This window comes from Eleutherodactylus coqui, chromosome 4, assembly GCF_035609145.1.
Source record: "Eleutherodactylus coqui strain aEleCoq1 chromosome 4, aEleCoq1.hap1, whole genome shotgun sequence".
Classification (NCBI taxonomy): Eukaryota; Metazoa; Chordata; class Amphibia; order Anura; family Eleutherodactylidae; genus Eleutherodactylus; species Eleutherodactylus coqui.
This window is the reverse complement of record NC_089840.1, coordinates 235,519,395-235,540,833: the sequence shown is the minus strand read 5'-3', so window position 1 is coordinate 235,540,833 and position 21,439 is coordinate 235,519,395. Positions and strand designations below refer to the sequence as shown.

At 42.1% G+C, this 21,439-nt stretch overlaps 2 protein-coding genes across 5 annotated transcripts in view; one reads left to right on the top strand and one right to left on the bottom strand.

The window, feature by feature from the left end:
* The window catches only part of LOC136626122 (uncharacterized), a 17,895-nt gene extending 4,178 nt beyond the window's left edge, over positions 1–13,717 (top strand). The window contains exons 2-4 of the mRNA XM_066600894.1: positions 9,768–9,881; positions 11,725–11,846; positions 12,801–13,717. Coding sequence (XP_066456991.1) covers positions 9,768–9,881; positions 11,725–11,846; positions 12,801–13,376 — 812 coding nt within the window. The 3' untranslated portion in view covers positions 13,377–13,717. The remainder of the gene's footprint in view (positions 1–9,767; positions 9,882–11,724; positions 11,847–12,800) is intronic.
* A 432-nt stretch (positions 13,718–14,149) lies between these two features.
* Positions 14,150–21,439, bottom strand: part of LOC136626123 (putative nuclease HARBI1) — a 10,488-nt gene continuing 3,198 nt past the window's right edge. For 2 of the 4 annotated variants that reach the window (XM_066600899.1, XM_066600897.1), the window contains exons 2-4: positions 21,078–21,348; positions 18,722–18,874; positions 14,150–17,146 (exon numbers count right to left, since the gene is read on the bottom strand). In XM_066600899.1, coding sequence (XP_066456996.1) covers positions 16,342–17,146; positions 18,722–18,874; positions 21,078–21,340 — 1,221 coding nt within the window. In that variant the 5' untranslated portion in view covers positions 21,341–21,348 and the 3' untranslated portion in view covers positions 14,150–16,341. The remainder of the gene's footprint in view (positions 17,147–18,721; positions 18,875–21,077; positions 21,349–21,439) is intronic. The other 2 variants (XM_066600898.1, XM_066600896.1) reach the window with 1 other exon arrangement.

Below are 21,439 nucleotides of genomic sequence, written 5' to 3'. Positions count from 1 at the left end.
TTAACGTACCATATAATGTGCTAAGACGTTAGAATTTCTTCAAAAAATCTCAATGTTGCTGTTTTCAGGATGGCATTTTTACGGCATAACACTGCAAAAAAAATTACGTGATTACTTTTATACTGTGGGTCAATACAATCACAACAAGACCAAATTATTGTCTGTTTTTTTTTTTTTTTTTGCTGTATTTAACTCCTGACTGCTTTAACTTTTTGGATTATTATGTTAATGGTGCAGTGTGAGCGCTTGTTGCTTGCAGAATGATCTGTGGTTTCTATTGCTACTATTTTGGCGTACATACGACTTTTTTTTTCCTTGGAGACACGATTACCAAAAAAATCGCAATGCTGGTGTTGTGTATTTACTTTTTCAGATTACATTCACCGTTTTCGGATTTTTAAAAAAGCGTTCTTTTCACAAATCAGACTTATAGATGCAGCGATACCTAATGTATTAGTTTTTTAGTTTTGTGGTGTTTGTTTTAAGTATGGGAAAAGGGTTGAATTTTTAAAATTTTTTTATGTTAGTTCTTTTCTTTCAGTCCTCTGAGGGGACTTGAACTTGTAATCACTTGATCTCTCATTTAGTATAATACAATACCATACTATTGCATTATACCATATTCCGACAGGCAGTCTGTCAAGACGTTTCACAGGCATGCCTTGATAGGCACATTCTTAGCAGCTGTGAAGGGCTCAAGGAGGCCCTAGGCTGCCATGATAAGAAAACGGCAACTTGTGATCTCATCGGGGGTCCTGAATAGCCCCTCATGCATGCAGTTCGGGAGATTTAAAAGCTGCTGTCAGAATTGAGTGGCATTTAAAAGGTCAAAGGGGTTGTCCAGTTATGAGCTATTAAATGGCCTATCCTCAAGCTAGGCCAGCAATAGTAGGTCTACAGGGTTCCACTGGCAAGCATAAGGATACAAGAGATCTATACTTTCCTGCAATACTAACATTTTGATGAACAGAAATCAAACCATAAAGTAGTAACGCACCCGCCACTTATGGAGCAGCATTTTCTCCTGCACCCGGAGGACATACATGTGCATCCTTTTTGGGTGGAGGAGTTAAGCTGGCATGGATCTCCCGTTCAGGAAAAAGCCAGGTCCAGCTGTCTAACAACTGGGATCCTGCTGTAATGGTCGGCCGTGGAAAAAACTCAATTCCTAACCTTAATCTCTTCAGTGCTGTGATAAAGGGTGATCGCCGCATGTAAGCTCCCCTTGGCCCATCAGCAGCCTGCAATGTGATTGCTAGAAGCCAATGGGTTTCTGTGCTAGTCAGAGGCCTAACAAAGGCCTACATGTCTGCCATGTAGTGCAGCCTTTCAGACCTTGCCACTGGCGCAGAGTCTTATGGCCTGGCGGTATATGCATAATTCACTGCATTACAGAAATAATGCAGTGTACTATGCTAGCGATCTAAGCAATCTTATCTTCAAGTCCCCTTGAGGGATTAAAAAAAAAGTTCAGTAAAGATAAATTTAGTATCGCTATGATCCTATTCACCCACAGATTGAAGGTAAAAACTCATTTATGCTTTATGGTGCACACCATAAAAAAAAAAAATCTAGATTTGCTGTTTTCTGCAAATTTTACCTCCCAAAAGGTAGGCTAAAAAGTGACCAAAAAGTCATCTATAGTCCAAAATGGTGCAAATAAAAGCTATAGGTGGTCTTGCAAAAAACGGTATTCTTGTATACCTCAGCCCATCTCCACCCATCAGCCTGGTGGTGACAAGATACAAGAATACCTGCAAAAACACATTTTAATACAGCTATATAAATAAAATAGCTATGGCTCTTGTAATGCGGTGAGAGATTTATTTATTTTTTTTAAGTGTGCAAAAATGGTGACTCATTTAAAAAAAAAAAAAGTTATCACTGTAATTGTGCTGCTCCATAGAATAACATCAATGTATTTTTTTTCCAGATGGTGAATGCCAATAAAATAAGCCAAAAAACAATGGAATTTGTGTCCTTTTTGTATCTTTATTTTTTGTACATACACTTTAAAAATAAAGCTTACAACACATTACATGTACCCAGTGCTATGAAAAATACAGCTTGTACTGTTAAAAAAAAAAAAAAAAAAAAAAGCCTTCATCTGACTATGTTGATGGAAAAATAAAGCTGGCTCTTTAAACACTGACTAAGAGCGTCACTATTAAGGTGCAAAATAGGCCCATCACTAATGGGTTAATTCGATTTCAGCAAGAGTCTTGAGAAGTAATGGATTTTATATTATAGGAGAATCTCCATATTAATGTTACTCTTCCAGTTTTGATGGGTTATAAAGCATATTAGAGGCCTTGTTTGCTCATTTTATGTTAATTTTTATTTGACCTCAATTATGTGAAATGATACACAATAGATGATGAATGTTATTGGCGTACTATAATAAAATATATTATATACGCATCGTGTGTTGTCGTCATAGCACCCTGAGCATGCTTGGAGCATGTTTGGAGTGTAGAACACATGCTCTGACTGTTCATCATTGCCAGGAACATTTCTGGAGCACATACTCTGGTTGTTCATTATTAGTGGAGCACACTGAGCATGCTAGCGGTGCTCCATCCAAAAGCTGGGTTAAAAGCAGAGCATCAAAAAGGGTTGGGCCCAATGTAAAAGTTCTTATCCAGTTTATCCTGGACAGATAGTTGTGCTTTCTGCATTATTTCTATCCTGCACAAGGATGTATCTGTCATAGATATAAAAACAGTTCTCAGGGCTCAAAAGCCATCATTGTGTCTAAACGAGCAGCAATCGTGTACTATTTAGCAAGCTAAAATCAGTGCTGAGCCTTATTAGCGCTGTGCTGAGTTCAGAGCAGGATACCAGCTGATAGCATTCTTTCAGCTGGTGTTCTGCACAGAGCTCTCAGCAGTAGCTCAGAGAACAAAGCAGCTCCTGCTGTTCTCGGGACTATCAGCTCAGCGAGGGAGGAAGGGGCTTCAGCGCCACTAATAGGAGTGCTGTGAGCCACTATGTATATAAAGGAAGTTGGAGAACCTAGATCTATTGAAGATGCAATGTTAGAAGGGTTGTGGCCTCGACCTCAGGAATTCCATTCCTGTAAACAAAAATTAAAAAAATCTAAATGAATGGAAGAACCCCAACAGAATTTTCTTTATTCCAAGGGTCCTTAAAAGAGCATATACTTTCAGTTGACTATATAATCTGGTATAACGCCTCTCCCCTCCAAGATAGACACCCCATTAATGGTCAGAAAGAAAGTTCTTTACCCTTTTGAAGATCTTGGTTGTTCCCCTGATGTTCTAGACCGTAAGGTCACATTACTACCTTTTATATAAAAAACAAAAACTTGCCGCTTCTACCTCAGCTCTTTTTAGGTCGAGTATTTCAGCTACCTCTGTGGCTCGTTCCTTTTTAAAAGCTTGCATGTGGAAGCTGGAAGAACGCATTAAAGACAAGACTTCCAGGGATCAGATGCTATAGTCCCTCCTGTCATTAGCCTCAGGGGTTGGCTCTCCAGTAAATGCTTCAGTAGAGGCAGCTCTGTCCAGTTCAGCCAGGAGAGCCCTATGGCTTAAAACCTAGAAGGTCAGACTCTGCAATCCATTATTTGGGCGAGCATCTTTTTTGGCTTCCTTTTGGATGATCATTGAGAGAGAGCCTCACAGCAAAAGTTTTTCTCCCTCAAGGCCTAGCAGTTCCTTTCAGTTTCACAAAAAAAACCTGCAGATCAAAAAAAAGCCCAGATTTGCCAGAAAGAGTGGGGAGCTATCTGATCTTATTCACTTCAGCCTTGGAAAATATACTAGCGAGCCCTTAGGTTCTAGACACCATAAGGTCAGGATTTCGTCTGGAATTCTGGATTCTCCCTCCAGAAGAAATTGTTTCTCCCCGAAACAATAAATTCGACAAAACAAATGTATATCTATTAATCAAAAAAGGGTACTTATTCAAAGTCCAGAGTGTTTTATGTTCCTCTTTAGAAAAAAAACAACTTATTTCAGGTTGATTAAAACTTTAAGGTGTTACAGATGGAAACAACAAATTCTGATGATAATCGTGCCTTGTACATGCGGCTGCTGATGGGGCACTGAGTGAGAAATTTCTCACTTTTCGGAATCCCTTGGCTTTTAACAGAAATACAGCAATTAATGGCCCTTTTCCACAGGACGAAAGTCGACTAAACCTACTGCACGAGGGCTGATGTCACTGCTAAGGTCGTTGGCACTCGTGCAGTACTTCACACAGGCATAGTCCGCTGCTGGATCGTTGGCTTCTCGCTCAGTACTTCATCTTTTATGTGATGTGGGGAGTATTTACACAGGACAAGAAGTCTGCGATCCAGTAATTTTGGTTTTATGCCCTTTTTTTTGTTTTGTTTTCATTTACATGAATTTTGAGTGATAATCGTCCTGTGTAAATGACCCATAATGAGGCTGGTGGGCTGTAACGATCCTGGGACATCCAGCCTCAATCATTGAACTACTATTGCTCCTGTGTAGGTCATGTGTCTGACAGTCATCCAGTGTAAGGGTACCTAGTTAAAATTGTAGGAAAAAGAGGTTGGAATTAGTTTTTTGCTGTAAACATGCTTTACCATAATTGTTTCATGGCATGTATAGGTCTAGAAGATGCCCATTATGTACCTATTCATCACTCACCATAAACTTTCTGTTTGAATACTTTTTTAAAAGAAAGTAGGAAATGGTTACAAAGCTCCATTACAGGGATATCTTGTATCTAACATAAAGACAAAATATTGTGACCTGCCATCAAAAATATAACCAGAACATTTAACAGAAATACATAAAGATGGAGGGAAACACAGGCACGTGTACATGTTTCATCAGCGCACATCCTAAATCTAAACAATTGCTAACTAACCAAAGCTTGTATCATTAGACTATGCACAGTTCTCGAGATCTCTCAGATAGGAAAGTGATGGCACCACAGATCACACCAGGAGCACAAGTCTTGGAGTCTGAGCTGCCAAAGTGAGAACAGACCTTCATATACACACGGACTAGATATTAGTTGTTAGTGCCTTGAGACATGGAGAGGTGGGAGACTTTCGACTTCGAGCTAATAATAAAATAGCTTATGTTGACATGTAACAGACAAATCATTCTAACTCCAAAAGGAACACTTTTCAGTTCCCAGTGCAAATAAAGCTGGATTTGGCGTCAATTGGAAATATGTAATTTAGTTTTGAAAACATTGGTCCACATGATAGATAATATCGCATTGGCTAGGATTTGAGCTGATTTTTTTTTTTTTTTTGTATATAGCGTCTGGATAACCTAATAGGATATTCCCCTCGAATCCAAATTTCCGCAAGTTGGCAAATGCAAACCACCAATGGATCCTATTGAATGTTTCGTTTTCGCTCTCTCTCTCTCGTAAGAAATTGAGGTGTCTGATCTCTCTCTCTCTCTCTCTCTCTCTCGTAAGAAATTGAGGTGTCTGATCTCTCTCTCTCTCTCGTAAGAAATTGAGGTGTCTGATCTCTCTCTCTCTCTCGTAAGAAATTGAGGTGTCTGATCTCTCTCTCTCGTAAGAAATTGAGGTGTCTGATCTCTCTCTCTCTCTCTCTCTCTCTCGTAAGAAATTGAGGTGTCTGATCTCTCTCTCTCTCTCTCTCTCTCTCTCTCTCGTAAGAAATTGAGGTGTCTGATCTCTCTCTCTCTCTCTCTCTCTCTCTCTCTCGTAAGAAATTGAGGTGTCTGATCTCTCTCTCTCTCTCTCTCTCTCTCGTAAGAAATTGAGGTGTCTGATCTCTCTCTCTCGTAAGAAATTGAGGTGTCTGGTCTCTCCCCCTCTAGCCTAACCATCAACCCACTTATTCTAGTACCATCTTCTGCTTGCTTCATTTTAGTAATACCTACTTCATTAGACTGCATGATGAGCGTCGGACCACAAAGAAGCCGTTGAGTATTTTGGAATGGTTTTGTCAGGTTTTTAACAAAGATATGGGCCAGGGACTTCCCTGATTGAGGGAGAGAGATGATAGCAGCTTGTAGCACTGTAGTTGGCTGTCCCACTGAAGATAACTGTCAGGAAAGGAGAGAAGGTAGCTGAAAAAGTTTGATAATTCTCAGAAAAACCATGAGGCCTGAGACTTTTCCTCTTTTGGGAGATTTAACTATTTTGCACACTTTGGAGCATGAGCTAGGGGCATTGAGAGCCACAAGCTTATGGAGACAGGGGGGAGGTTTATTTTTAACTTCCTTAGTTGGCCTTGTAGTAAGAGGGTCGTCTCTTTTTAAACTGTAATCTTCAGTAATATGAAGGAATATCTTGAGGATGAGTCGAATTACTGTTGGAATCATCTGAGTGATGTGACTCTCTGGGCCATAAACTTGTTTTTTTCTGATATGTGTAATAAGTCATATGAAGAGAGGCAGGGGGTTCTTCTACATGGGATGATAAATCGTTCAGCTTCCCTTAGCCAGTGGGAACCTGAATAATAATTCAGTATAAATGCATGTCCCAACTTAACTATCAAGAATTAAGCTTGCCTCTCGCTTGTTGTTCAGCTTCTGCACACATCTTATTGACTGACTGACTCCCATCTTAGTGACAGATCAGTAAAGTAACAATCCTCTTTGTGTTTCTGGGAGTTTTGCTGCTTTCCTTGTGGCTAGCATTGCTGCGGCTTTAAAAAGGAAAAAATGTAACCAAACGAGTTCAGGGAGATGTCTGTCCTGGTCCACAGTCTGGCCAACAACCCCCCCTCCCACACACACACACCCTCTTACCAGAAACTTCTAAGGGTAGCAGTATTTCCTTAGGTACATCAATACTAAGCATTCCCATTTAACATCTCCCATGCCACAAGGGTCTACTTAAAAATTGAGGCCAAAAATTGTCATGCCAAACAAACTCTGAGATCCAGAGCTTTACATCTCTTCCTGACCCACTCCTGTTCCTAAGGGAGGCTATGTCTGTGTTTGGGTTTGATGACATCTTGCATGCCAGTGGTAAAAAGTTACCAGTTCAGATCTTGTCCTGTCCAAAGGGACATTCTCCAGCGGTGGGACAAACCCTACTCCCTGCATCAGAAGATAAGAACTTTATCTCTGGCCGTACAAATTTAACGGTGGGAGTCTCCAGGTTACAAAACGAACCATTAAGAGATGCCAGCCCAGGAGATAGGAAACTTTCATTGAGGTCCCTGGGAACCTCATCAACTTCAGTCCTTCAAACTTCTAGGAACCTCTAGTGATTTATCAGGCCCTGAGCAGGGGCCTTAGGGGGCCCATAAGGCCTCTCTTCTCTATATAGGGAGCCTAGTACTATGAATAAAGCATTATAGTTGGGGGCCCTGTTAAAGGTTTTGCATTGGGGCCCAGAAGCTTCAAGTTATGTCTCTGTGCAGCATGGTTTAGGTATGGGTACGGGTACAGATACAGATAGAGGGGGGGGGGGGGGCCAGCTCACCTTTTGCATCAGGGCCCTTGAGCCTTTAGTTGCGCCCCTGGCCCTGAGCACCTATCTTGCTTCGTCAGGTTCAGAATAAGGATTTAAAAGTTCTGTTGGCCAACACAACAGCTGTCCTACATCAATCGTCAGGGAAAATCCAGTCAAGATAATTAATGGATCTAACCAGCAAGATGTTTGGCATGGGCTCATCTGTATGGCAATTATTTACTTGTAGGTAGCAGTTAAAATAAAAGCTTCACATGTTGGCCGATTGACTGCAGATTTTTATTTTTTACTTCGTGGTATACATTGTCTATCATCCAGGTATTACAGCTTTCCCGACATTTCATTTAGTGTTCCTGATGCTCTGAGCAATTCTCAGGATGTTCTGCTGCAAAATCCACAATAGTATTGCGACTCTGTATGTGATTAAACATTTACGTGTCTACAACTAAAAATTCCTTATATTCTGGTGTATAGTTACATATAACAGACAGCATAGACAAAAATACAGCCATAACACTAAAAACAGTAGCTTAATCCCCTCCTGACATGAGCCGCAGCAGCCCCGTAGTTTCTGCATCACGCCATACATGTAATCAAAGTAGGCTCACGGCTGTAACTTATTGCCAAGGTCCTACTGCAATCACAGGGATGGAAATTGGCTCTGAGCCTGGTAGTACAGTGTACCATCTTAGCAAGCAAAGGATTGCATCTTCAAATCTTTTAAGGGGGGGGGGGGGTGAACACAAAATGTTATAAAGAAGAATGAGGTATAAACACGAAAATAGTGCCAATGAAATAATAAGCTTTTCCACAAAAAATAAGCCCTCAAGCAGCTCTGCAGATGAAAAGATAAAGTTGTGTCTTTGAATATGGCTATGCAACACAAAATTCTATGAACGTGTAAAAGCAGGGGAAAAAAACTTGGTATTGTTGCAACGCCACCGATCTGCGGAATGAGAATATATCACTTATACTCCATGCTGAACGAGTTTCAAAAAAGTCAGAATTGTGTGTGTTTGTGTGTGTGTATGGGTATGGGGTGGGTGTTGCTGTTCTTTAAGAGCTAGTCTTCTAAAAACACAATCAGAACTGTCTGCACCTCAAAATAGTACCAATGAAAACGACGACAAATCCCGCGAAAAACCTGCCTTCACATAATGTCTTAGATGGAAAAATAGAATTATGGTTCTCTGAATATGGCCATGAAAACAATTGGCCCAATAAAAGGGAGTCCCCAAAATCCACAAGGTACTCCTTGATTTCTGTTGCCTGTGTTGGAGTCATGTTACACACTAGGGCCACATGTAAGATATTTATACAAACTGCAGATTCAGGGTAATTAATATTGAATTTTGCTTATAGCTTCTGATGTGTTACAGAAAAAAAACATTCAAATCAAAAATCTGCAAGAATTAAATTTCAATTTTTTTTCTACGCTTTTGTTTTAGTTCCTATGAAACACTTCGGCCCAATGTCCATGCGGGAGATCCGCAGCTCTAGAAGCCCATAGGGATGCATTAGCATCTGTAGGGCAATTTAAAGCATGCAGATTTATTTTTTTTCCCCCGGCGGGCGGGTTGCACACGCGGCAAGAAATCGCAGCATGCTTCATTTTGATCCCGCGGGACAGCTTCCATTGTAGTCAATGAAGGCCGTCATATCTGCGGCACAGCCACAGGTGTCATTGTGGCTGTGCCGCACATTCACGGTAAGCAGGACAAGTCAAGAAAAAAATGCACTGCACATGCGTCTGGCACTTCGGGACGCATCCGCCGTGCTGAAGAAAGAAGATCTGGCCGACGCAGAAGAGATCCGCGCTGGAGCCGGAAAGGTAAGAAAACCTTTTTTTTTCCCCTCCCAATTGCAGGCACGGCTGGATTCCGCTGCAGGATTCAGCAGTGGATTCCGTGCGTGCAAGTGGACATTGGGCCTTAAAGCGTTAACAGAATTTGTAAATAACATTTTGAAACCTTTGTTAGATGCACTTTTTTTAAATGGTGTGATTTGAGAATTTCTAATATATAGGCCTCTCAAGTCAAATTCAGAGCTGATTTGGTCCATTTAAAAAAATAATTTTGGACATTTTCATCAATTACCCCTATAATGACACACTTTCTGACACCCCAAATAGGACACTTTTATAATGGTAGCAACATATAGTGCAGATATGGTGAATGTTAGTCATGCGTGGTATGATTAGCTCTTAGGCTGGCTTCAAACGGGGCATAATTGCCACAGAATTTCTTATCTGGCAGTGCTAATATATTGGAGATTGAAATACCTATTGACATTAGTTACACATTTGGCGCACTCGCACACACTAATGCTTCTGACCTTCTTCTGTATGTTTCCACTTGCAGGTGAGGAAGTGCTGCAACAGCTTCAAAATACAATCAAAGAACAAATGAGACGACAACAGCAAGAACAAACGAGCAATTATCAGTATCCAGAAAATGAAACTCTCTTCTTACCAAGTAAGCAACTCTAGTCTATCGAGAGGTGAGCCCAGAACTTCAGGCGAAAGTGACAGTTGTGGACAACCAATGTAGAAACCCACAGCTCTGCTGAGTCCATGGTGGTGATGATTGGGTCCACTGTCACACAATAAAGAATATGCCCCCTAGGTAGTTATGTAGGGCTGTCGCTAAAATGTTTTCTAATTTGAAACTAGTGTTGTATTTATAGATATTAAATATCCCCAGCTATTCCAGGAGTAATAATGCACCCCTGCTTTTTTTTGGAGTTTCTTACTTGGTCTGGGGCAGATCAGTAAATGCTTATGGTAGATACTTAGGGTGGCCTTACATGGAACAAGACAGGGCAGTAAACGAGTATCTCTTGGCTTTTACTGTGTTTCCCAGAAAGTAGGCCTTACCCTGAAAATAAGCCCTGCCCTGATTTTGGGGGATGGGCTTCAAATGTAAGCCCTACCCTGAAAATAAGCCTTAGCTACACAACATTAAAAAAAAAAAAAAAGCAATACTTACCTAGTAGGCACAGTGCAGGTCCCTCCCACTGGTCTCCCGTTCTCTTGCTTCAGTCCTCAGCAGCCAACAGTACATCACTTTCTGGTAATGGAGTTTGTAAACCCCGCCTCTAGGAAGAGATGGCTGTCATTGGTTTTTCAAGCACTGCATTGACTGATTCTCAAGTACGCAGCTTAGCCAATAAGAGCAATCGCTTGCTGGAGGTGGGGGTTTACGAACTCCGTTACCAGGAAGCGATGTTCTGTCGGCTGCTGAGGACTGAAGCAAGAGCTCAAGAGAACAGCGAGAGAGACGCGGACGGCGCCTGCTAGGTAAGTATAAGACATCCCCCAAAAACCTGACCCTGTGCCTCTTTTGGGGCAAAAATTTAATATAAGACAGGGTCTTATTTTTGAAAAAACATAGTAGCTCTCCTTAAAATTAAGCAACTATTATCCCATGTAAATATGCTGTTCATCTATGAACAGCTGCACACTTAAAGTAAATGGAGGACGGTGGCCAGAAGAGATCTCCGCCACCACCCGTCTCCATTCAGTGTGAAAGCACAGGAGTGAATGTTGCTGGGATGACTTTAGGTGTTTATGCACCCAACAGTTGTCCTGTGTAAAGCAACTCTTGGGCTCCATTCACATTTGGGATAAAATTGCGTGATTTTTGTACAATGTGATTGTGTGAGAAAATGCAGAATGTTGAAACCCATGCTTTTAAATTGTTTCATTCCCATTTGCAATGTTTTCTGCCCTGCAATATTGTGAGATTTGACAAATCGCTGCCAGCTCTTTCTGCATGTTGTTTTTTTTTAATTGCCCGTGTACTCTCCGTTGTATCGCATCGCAATGCCCAAACTTGTGATTTTTGTGCGATGTGTTTAACATTACAACATCCTTTTGTCTTTCGCGTGATAAAATCACGGCAGCAGCAATACGATGAGAGATTCTCAGGAAGAAGCATTGCCAACGCTCAAAAATCGCCTGAACGTAACTGCAATTTTGCCGCGATTTTCTCAGCGATATCCCGATCACCAGGGTGGAGGAGCCCGTAGGCTACATTCACACGAGCGAGAATCTCACACTAGTGTTGTGCTTTATGAGATTGTTGGTTGTGGCTACTGCTGCCATGTCATATCCCTGAGGCTCTAGGGAAGAGAAACGGACAGTCCTGCCATAATTTAATCAGCTGCCTGGTTCCGTCCCAGGAAGAAAGAGGAAAGGCGCCAGTCAGAGGCTTACCTTGGGTGCCAAAAATGCGCACGAATGCAATGAAACTAAAATGTACAGATTAAAAAAAAAAAAAGTGCACATGTATTAATCGTACATTTCTCCTGTTACAGCTTTTCCATCTTCTGAATCCAGAAGGATGGATCTCTGGACAACGGCAGGCGTGAAGCTGTTAATTGTCACTTACAGTGAATATGCTCATTGTTTCCAATCAGCCAAATACAAGAAAAAAGATGTAAGTTTGGAGTGCAACAGTGTACTTTAACAATGCAGGTGTATAAAAAACCACAACATTAAAGAGGTGATACCTCCGCTAACCAGACACATTTAGGCTGCCTGCACATTGGCGGACTTGAATTGTGGAATTCAGAGCGGGCAGCCACCTCCAGATTCTGCAGCAAATGCCGCCCATAGCATGCAATGCAAAAATTATTCTTCATGCACACGAGCGGAAACAAAAAAAAAAAAATCAATCGCACCATGCTCCATTTTCCTGCGGATTCCGCACAGACTGCTTCCATTGAAGTCAATGAAAGCCGTCCGACCCGCGGCCCGTCCACAAATGACATTGGCTGGTAAGTCAATAAAGGTATCACTTCTAAAGGCCCATTTAGACCCAACGTTTCTCGCTCAAAGCAGTCTTTTGAGTGATAACCGTTGCGTCTAAACGCATGGACATCGTGCAGTTTGAGTCATTCCTCGCTCTAGTTTTTTTAGAATTGAGTAATGAACGCTTATCAGCGCTGCAGGCTGTTATCACAGTCAGCAGCGCTGATAAGATTATTACAGCCTGTGCTCTGCTGGTAGTTCACAGCGGGATGCGAGCTGTAATCACGGAGAACAATACAGCTGTTTGCTTATGCATTAATTGGGAGGGAGTTCAAAATAGTAATCCCCATGTCAAGCAAAGGATACAGGTCGACCATGGGCCGTATGCAAGGGTCAAGAAAGTATATTGCAGAACTCTATTGAGGACTCTAAGTCAATCCATGGTTGCCACACCGCCAGAAATTTATGAACTACCTTTTTTTATATTTGCTTAGTATTATTTTATACTTGCATATGTTTTTGGTGGCTGGCATGTACAATGCTATTTTTGCTGTATATGATCATGTACTTTGGCAAAACTCTTTACTTAATCACATAAGTTTGTCATCCAGAATGAAACAAGTTCCTTGCTACTTTCCAGGTTTGGCATACCATCTCTGAACGACTTCAGGAGCATGGCTACAACGTGACCGGTGAACAGTGCAACAACAAGTGGAAACTGCTCATGAAGCAATACAAGAATGTGGTGGATAACAATGCCAAAAGTGGGCGGAGCCGAATTTCATGTCGGTATTACGACGAACTAGAGGAAGCCCTTGGGCGATCTAAAGAGATTAATCCTCAAATCACATTAAATAACAGTGAAATTATTACAAATCAAGACGAGGAGTCGATGTCCAGTTCGTGTTCAGAGACACCCGGGCCATTTGGAGCCACTCCAATCAGTTCACTATTAGTCCATGAAGACAAGTCCTTGGTTAATAGTCAGGACCCATTTTCTGGTTTAAGCGGAACTACAGATGATAAAACTAGACCAACAGAATGCCCGACTCCTGTGCGGAAGCGGATGCGTCCTCTTCCTTCAGCTGATAAGATCTCCGCGTACCTTCAACATTGTAAACAAGTAGAAGAGGCCAAAGAACGACGGCACAACGAAAAGTTGGAAGTGATAAGGCAGAATAATGCGTTACTACAGCGACTGATTGATAAGCTGTAAATGTTTATGAAGATTAAAACTAGATGCTGGTCCTATTGACTAACCAAGAAAAACCCAATAGATTTGCAGGTTTTGAGACCATAGAAGCCGCTGAGCTCCAATAGCTTGCCAATGTCATTTTTCTGGTTCGCCAATAAGGGTATCGCCTCCATTATACTTTATGCCTTTTTCATACTAGGTATATACCCGCACATTGATGTCATTTATCATTCTTGACAAACCATAGTAGCTTTTAAATGATAAATTAACTAAACATGGCTGCTTACCTGCATAACATCCTTCCTTAAAGGGGTTGTCCCGCGAAAGCAAGTGGGGTTCAGCACTTCTGTATGGCCATATTAATGCACTTTGTAATATACATCGTGCATTAAATATTGGCCATACAGAAGTTATACACTTACCCCCTCCGGTGCTGGCGTCCCAGTCTCCATGGCGCCGACCGAAGCCTTCTTCTCCCTGGATTAGACGCGCTTGCGCTGAAGGGGCCGCTTCGGCGTGCTCGCGCCGCACAGGTCTTCTGTGCAGGCGCAGAAGACCTCTGCGTCGCGAGCACGCAGGAGCCGGACAGAAGAGGGCAGACAGAGCAAGCGCGTCTAATCCAGGGAGAAGGCAGCTTTGGTCGGCGCCATGGAGACGGGGACGCCAGCACCGGAGGGGGGTAAGTATATAACTTCTGTATGGCCAATATTTAATGCACGATGTATATTACAAAGTGCATTAATATGGCCATACAGAAGTGTATAACCCCACTTGCTATCGCGGGACAACCCCTTTAATTCCAAAAGTTAACGAAATTCAACTTTTCTATAGGACGTTCTTCATGGGGGCTCTGGGACTGCTGAAGGAGCACGCGAGTGTTCTCATTATTAGAGCTTCTTCACACTTCCGTTTTCCAGGTCCGTGTGCCGTCCATGTATTTCACATTATAACCTATGGGGCTAGTCACCTCTCACCATGTCCTAGTCTTATCCTTTTCATAGACGAGATGTGAACATGCAATGTTGTGGGTCCTGTCATCACACACAGAGGAGTCTGTATGAGTTGTGACAGAGTTTGAATAAGCCCTTAGAAGCCACATGAAGGAATTCTAGACTGCAGTTCTATTCTCTTTCTCTACATTTTGGTGTGGCCTTGAACAAAAGTTTGCTTTAATGGCTGACTCTTCTGGTAAGCGGCGCGGTTTGGGTATTTTCTCATGTAAAAGTTATTACAAATGTTCACAGAAATAAAGTTTAGCAGAACAGATCAAAAGAGGTTTTCTCCTAACTTCTGGTTTAGTTTCTCTTTTTGCATTTAGAATACTATAGTTTACATATTGTTGAAGGGGCTATCCAGGAACATAGATCTGTTCACAAACTTCGTCCATCTGCAGTGGTACAATAACAGAATCCCTACTCGCCCATCCCGCTCTTCACTGCATGGTGCAGGGAGCCCGCGATGATGTCCCACGTGACCGATGCAGCCAATCACAGTCTACCTTCAGCCAGTGAATAGCTGCAGTACTCACATGACGCAGTGCTGGGTCATCATCACCCCCCACCAACGTGCACCAGCGGGCGGGGGCGCTTGGAAAGGCGTGGATTCTCTTATTTTACTACTGCATGCTGCAGTAGCTTTTGAGCAAAACTATGTCCTTGGATAACACCATAAATGTTAGTTTTATAGGAATGTTAAAACTTATTTAAATTCAAATAAAGGATGCTTTTATTCAGAAGAAAGCAATTACTTAAAGATCGAATACAAGAATAACATAAAAAAAAGTTTTGCGTGAACACAACTTTACAAGACTTCAGTACGCGGCTGTGGAATGTATGTACTAATATAATCATAACCAGCCTAAATAGCAGGTAACATTCCCAATCGGTACTTGGATAAGGGCTAATGCCCGCGGTTTACACCTCAGCTATTAGGTTCTATTGAACCTAATAGCGCAATGTTCATGCTGCGGAATTCCACTGCATGAAATAACCCGCGGCATGTCCTATTTGTTGCGGGAATATGCAGTCAATGGAAGCTGGCTGCCACGCTACACTTGCCCTGTAGCACAGCGGAAGTATAGCGTGAATACGCTTCCCCGCCAGCTGCATCATATGACAGGGCCGCCGCGTCAAGCGCTGTAGTGCGCATGCGGGCCGCCGCGTCAAGTGGGACATGCACAGCGGATCCAGGTGGTGAGTATGGGGTCTTTGAGGGGGGCGCCGTGACGGACTCCGCTGCATTAGGCCTAAATAATATAGAATACTATAGCAACATAATATACAACAAGATTGGAGGCAAAATGCAAATGTAGAATTGTAATAAATACACCTATATATGAATTATTCGGACCATATATGTATATATCCAATTACTAAAAGAAAGCGTAAGGCTGGGGCTACACAGCGATGTGTCTTACAGACAAGTCGTGCAACTTACAAGATGTGACCAAAATCTAATAGAGTTGGATATTCTGTGACATGACTGTCATGCGACACAATGATGATTATATCACAGGACATGTAACCCTAATCTGAGAAACACCTATAGCGGATAGGTAGGTTATTACATCTATGCTAAAGATGTACTTCTTACAATGCCTCCAATCTTACATATTATGGGGTTATAGTACAGTGTTTCCCCGAAAATAAGACAGGGTTTAACTTTTTTACATGTATAGCTGCCTGGACACTATTTAAATTGACTTTTTAAATTAACTGTTAGCAGGGCTTAATTTTGGAGTTGGGCTTATATTTCAAGCATCCTCAAAAAGCCTGAAAAATCATTTTGCATCCTCAAAAATTCTGGAAAATCTTATTTTCAGGGAAACGGGCTATTATATAAGTGTAGCCACTTGGATTATTATGTGCTTTTTTAATTGTTTATGGCTGTCTTATCTACTTTTTGGATACATCTTCATAAATTCAGTTTGCATGGGCTTATTATAGGTGTTGAAATTTTGGATTACTAGAAATATGTTGAAAAGCCATTACCCACATACAATGCCCAAGAGATGCTCCCTCTTTCCCGTCTGCTCCACAACTCTCTCTTCCTGGTCCTGACATTCATTGCTCTTACTGTGACTCGTCTCTTCTCCTCCTTCTATTAGCATAGTTGTTTCCTCTTCTGGCTCATCGTTATATAATAAACATATATTATGGAGGATACAGCAAGCCATAATGGCACTAGACATTAAACTTACGACTCCCATGTCTAACATTTTTAAACGGCTGAACCGACCCTTCAGGAGTGCGAAAGCCTTCTTAATTTTTACTCTACACGATGAAAGCTTGGAATTGAATTTTTGCTGCCGAGCAGACAAATGTCCATTGTCTCTAAATGGAGAAATGATCTGGGAAGATATGGGATATGCTGCATCTCCAAGTATATGGTAATTCTCTGGAAGAAAGTTAGGGTCAAGCAACTTTTCTGAGAGCTCTGACTTTCCAAAGACTGTTGCATCGTGCATTGAACCCGGGCAGCCCACAAAACAATCGGTAAACATTAGCTTATTATCACAGACCGCTTGTAATCTGATCGAGTGGAACTGTTTCCGATTAATATACGACTCTGGCTCTTCATGGGGTGCCTTTATGGGTATATCAGACCCCCCTATTACCCCCAAAACTCCTGGAAAGCCATTTATCTCCTTAAAAGAAGCCACTATTATTTCGGCTGCTTCTCCTTTGGGCCATACGATAAAATCTTCTGCTAGGCTACTAAGTGCGCACACGACCCTCTTGAAGCAGTACCACAATGTCGATTCAGCAACGTCAAATCGATAAGCCACGCTTCTGTAATGGAAAAGAAGCAAGAGTGTTAAAGGGTATTTGCGAGACTTTAACCCCTTAGTGACGGAGCTTTTTTGCTTTTTTCCATTTTTGTTTTTTCCTACTCCCTTTTAAAAAAATCGTAGCTCCTTTATTTATCCATCGACGTCGCTGTATGAGGGCTTGTTTTTTGCGGGACGAGTTGTATTTTTCAATGGCACTATTTATTGTACCATATAATGTACTGAAAAACTTTTAAAAAATTCTAAGCGGAGAGAAATGGAAAAAAAACGACATTCCACCATCTTTCGGTGCGTCCTGTTTCTACGGCGCACAAACTGCAACAAAAACGACCTGATATTTTTATTCTATGGGTCAGTATGATTACTACGATACCAAACTTATATAGTACTGTTTTTTGCTATAGTACTTGTATTTTTTTTTTTTTAAGATTTAATTTTTTTCAATTATTTTCTGCGGTCATTTTGTGCGCGCGATAACTTTTTTATTTTTCCGTCGACATAGTTGACCAAGGGCTCATTTTTTGCGGGATGTCCTGTAGTTTCCGATGGTATCAATTTGGAATACATACGACTTTTTGATCGCTTTTTATTGCGTTTTTTCTGGGAGACAGGGTAACTAAAAAAATGCATTTCTGGCGTCCTTTATTTTTGTTTTTGGACGACGTTCACCGTGCAGAAAAAATAATGCACTACTTTGATAGATCGGACTTTTACGGACGCGGCGATATCAAATACATATTTTTATTTTATGATTTAGATTTTTTAATAACATATGGCAAAAGGGGGGTGATTTAAACTTTTATAACTTTTTTTTTTAACAATTAAAAAAACTTTATTGATTTTTTTTTTTACTTTACTTTGAAGTCCCCCTGGGGGACTTTAACATGCGATGCTTTGATCGCTCCTGCAGTATGACGTAATGCTATAGCATTACGTCATACTGCTTTTTGACAGGCAGTCTATCAAGCCACCCTGTGTGGATGGCTTGATAGGCAGTCTGTTAAGGCAGCCCTGGGGCCATTCATTAGGCCCCCGGCTGCCTTGACACCTGCACGGCTCCCCCGATTCCACCACGGGGGGGCCGTGCGGGACCCCCGAACGCTGTTCGGGGGATTTAAATGCCGCTGTCAGAATTGACAGCGGCATTTAAAGGGTTAATAGCCGATGATAGGCCATCAATATCCGATTGGTGAGGGTTCACAGCTCAGGATTCTCGCCGATCAGTTGATGGAAGAGGCAGCAGCGCTCCAGTACACATTTTTCAATGACATTACATTTGTTGGTCACATGACCTGTGTGCAGCTCCATCCCATTCAAGTGGACCCCCACTGATCTTATACTGAAGAGTTGGGCATCAATATTAAAATTCCAGAAAAAAACTTTAATTAGGCGAGTGAGGGTGCGGAAAAAAGTGCTGCAAAACCACAGAAAATACAAGTGTGTTTTAGCTGTTGCAATCACATGCCGCAGAAAAAAAAGCTTTTTTTCCAATGCAAATTTAGCGTGTTTTTCCTGCATCCACTTGCCCCATATAAAGAAAAATTTTAAAATCTGCATTTCCACTGATCCTACGCACCTGTATGTTTCAGTTGAACTAAGCAGTGAGAGAACCATGAGCAGCTGCTTGGTTGGATCGATTGCTCGCTGCCCGGGTCCCAGGTTGATTATCTTGTTGCCGAGCGCATTGACCACTACTTGTACGGCCTGCCGACTCAATCTAAAATGTGTCCTGCAACGTAGAAAACCAGGATATAAAACCTCTTAGAAGGGAATACAATAATGTGTGGCACACACTCCGAGAACTGAAGATACTTATTAACAACTCCAGATGTCGGCAAGTTTAGCAACATTTCGGTCAAGGCCATTCTTTAAGACGGATGACAAGCACAGGGAAGACTCTAGCCGGTGCTAGGATAAGAGACAACTGGAGGGCCGTACGGACAGAGATGTCCCCTTATTCCTGAATTCTTTCATGGCCAAGACCTTCGATGCCTGAATGTCCGCATCAACATTTCGTATTTTCAGAACCATATACTCTAAGGCTGCATTCCCACGAACGTATATCGGCTCGGTTTACACGCTGAGCCGATATACGTTGTCCTCATCTGCAGGGGAGGGGGGGGGGGGGTGGAAGAGCCAGGAGCAGGAACTGAGCTCCCGCCCCCTCTCTGCCTCCTCTCCGCCCCTCTGCACTATTTGCAATGAAAGGAGGCGGAACGGGGCGGGGCTAAGTTTACCAAATTAGACCCGCCCCTTTCCCGCCTCTCCCCATTGCAAATAGTGCAGAGGGGCGGAGAGGAGGCAGAGAGGGGTCGGGAGCTTAGTTCCTGCTCCTGGCTCTTCCATCCTCCTCCCCCTGCAGATGAGGACAACGTATATCGGCTCGGCATGAAAACCGAGCCGATATACGTTTGTGGGAATGCAGCCCACAGGTTAATATTTTTAGAGAAGGGAGAAGAAAGGGCGATGCAGACAGTGTCCACCAAAGGGTTATTTCCCTTTAATAAACATATGTACATTAAAGTGCTGAACATGTATTTGCATATAATAGACTCAGTCTGCATTAGTGCTGTGTCAGTAAGTGAGAGGGTACTAGTACAGTACTACTACCCCTATCTGACACCAGGGGTATTGTACTAATACAGACTGGGAATATGATTAATTGCTAACAAAAGTCAGAGCGGGGTAGTAGTACTAGTGATTGTTACTAACTACGGTAGTACTACTACCCTCTCTGACTCCTAAGGCCAGTCTTACACTAGCTTACCTCTGTATACATAATACATTTATGCGCCAACAATACAGACAAGTGTTGCGGCCCGACTTCAGCTCACATCATCAGAGTCCTGGGATGCTGCGAGTTCGGGTCAGGAGACCCGCGGTCGGGCCAGAACACTCGTCTGTATTATGGGCACATAAATGTATCCGAAAATACGCTCGTGTGAAACTGCCCTAACTCACATAGGCAGAGCAAGGGTGCTGCACCAAATCACAATGAAGGTGTGGCCTTATACATTACATTTAGGCCCAATGTCCACAGGCAGACTTGAATTGCGGAATTCGTAGGGTAAGCAGTGTCCTTGGCCGCAGGTAAAGTCGGATTCCGCTTGGGGCTCCCGCATGCGAAATCCAATCTGCCCGTGGACACGAGGCCTTATTCTCACACCAAATCACCATGTGACGTATCAGGCCGTGTTTTCACCATGGCTTGGTGTGGAAAAAAAAGAGATATGAGGTATGTAATAGGATGTTCTACAGCAGTGGAGGTATGCCTTATGAAGTTCTGCAGTGGCAAAGGTTTGTTGTTTTTTTAAACCGCAGATTCCGCGGTAAAATAGAGCATGCTGCGATTTTTCTTCTGCTCATAGAATACGCAATTCTTACCCTTGAGTGTAAAGGAAAAATCGGAAATATATGCCTTTCAATGCCCGCGTTTTACTATGGATCGTCCGTGCGGATGGCAATCACAGATTCCACAATTAAAGTCCATTTGTGTGAGACCCCCATTATTTAATTGCTTTAATTTTGGGGGCGTTTTAAGACTACATTCATACTTAGCCTTTTCTTATGTTTTTGAACGCCAATTAAAAAAAGCCTCAAAACTGGATACGTTTAAAAAAAACAAAAAAAAACACGATGTTTTTTTTTCTTAAATGCATGTGTTTTAAAAACTGTATATATTGTTAAAAACTGTGTGCATTTCTTAATGCATTTTTTTTTTATTTTTTAAACACATGCAATTTTTTTAAAAACGCCAAGTATGAACACAGCCTAAGTGCGCAATACTATAAAATGGCGTTGTAATAAAAGTCCGTGCATTGAACACTGCGCTGTATTTTCACGCACTTCACTTTGTACTGTACCTTTATTCGTATACGAGCCATAATAAAGGTCTTACGATTTGCCCAAAAAGCCTTTATTACTGAACGTACCTGAACACGTCCTCCTGAAAACGTGGGATTGTTTCTTCAAAGTACTTAAAAATGCAAACACGCCTTTTTTTCCTTTTGCCAAAAAGTAATTCAGTGCCGATGACATCCTCCTCACTGCTGTCCTCGCTGCTCAGCAGCTCCTCCAGATTGTTGCTGTTAATGGATAAAACTGCTGCAATAACAGTTTTTCGTCTAGGATCCATTGTCTTCCCACTTGTGGTCACATGATGTGCGATCCGGCTACTACTGGGGCGGTTCATCATCGCGTCTGCTGGGAAAAAGGAAAAAGTTTAGCACCCTGTAGCCAGCAGAACAAATGTGACTGCTCTCAGTAAAGGCCCATTTACACGTGAACGAACTAA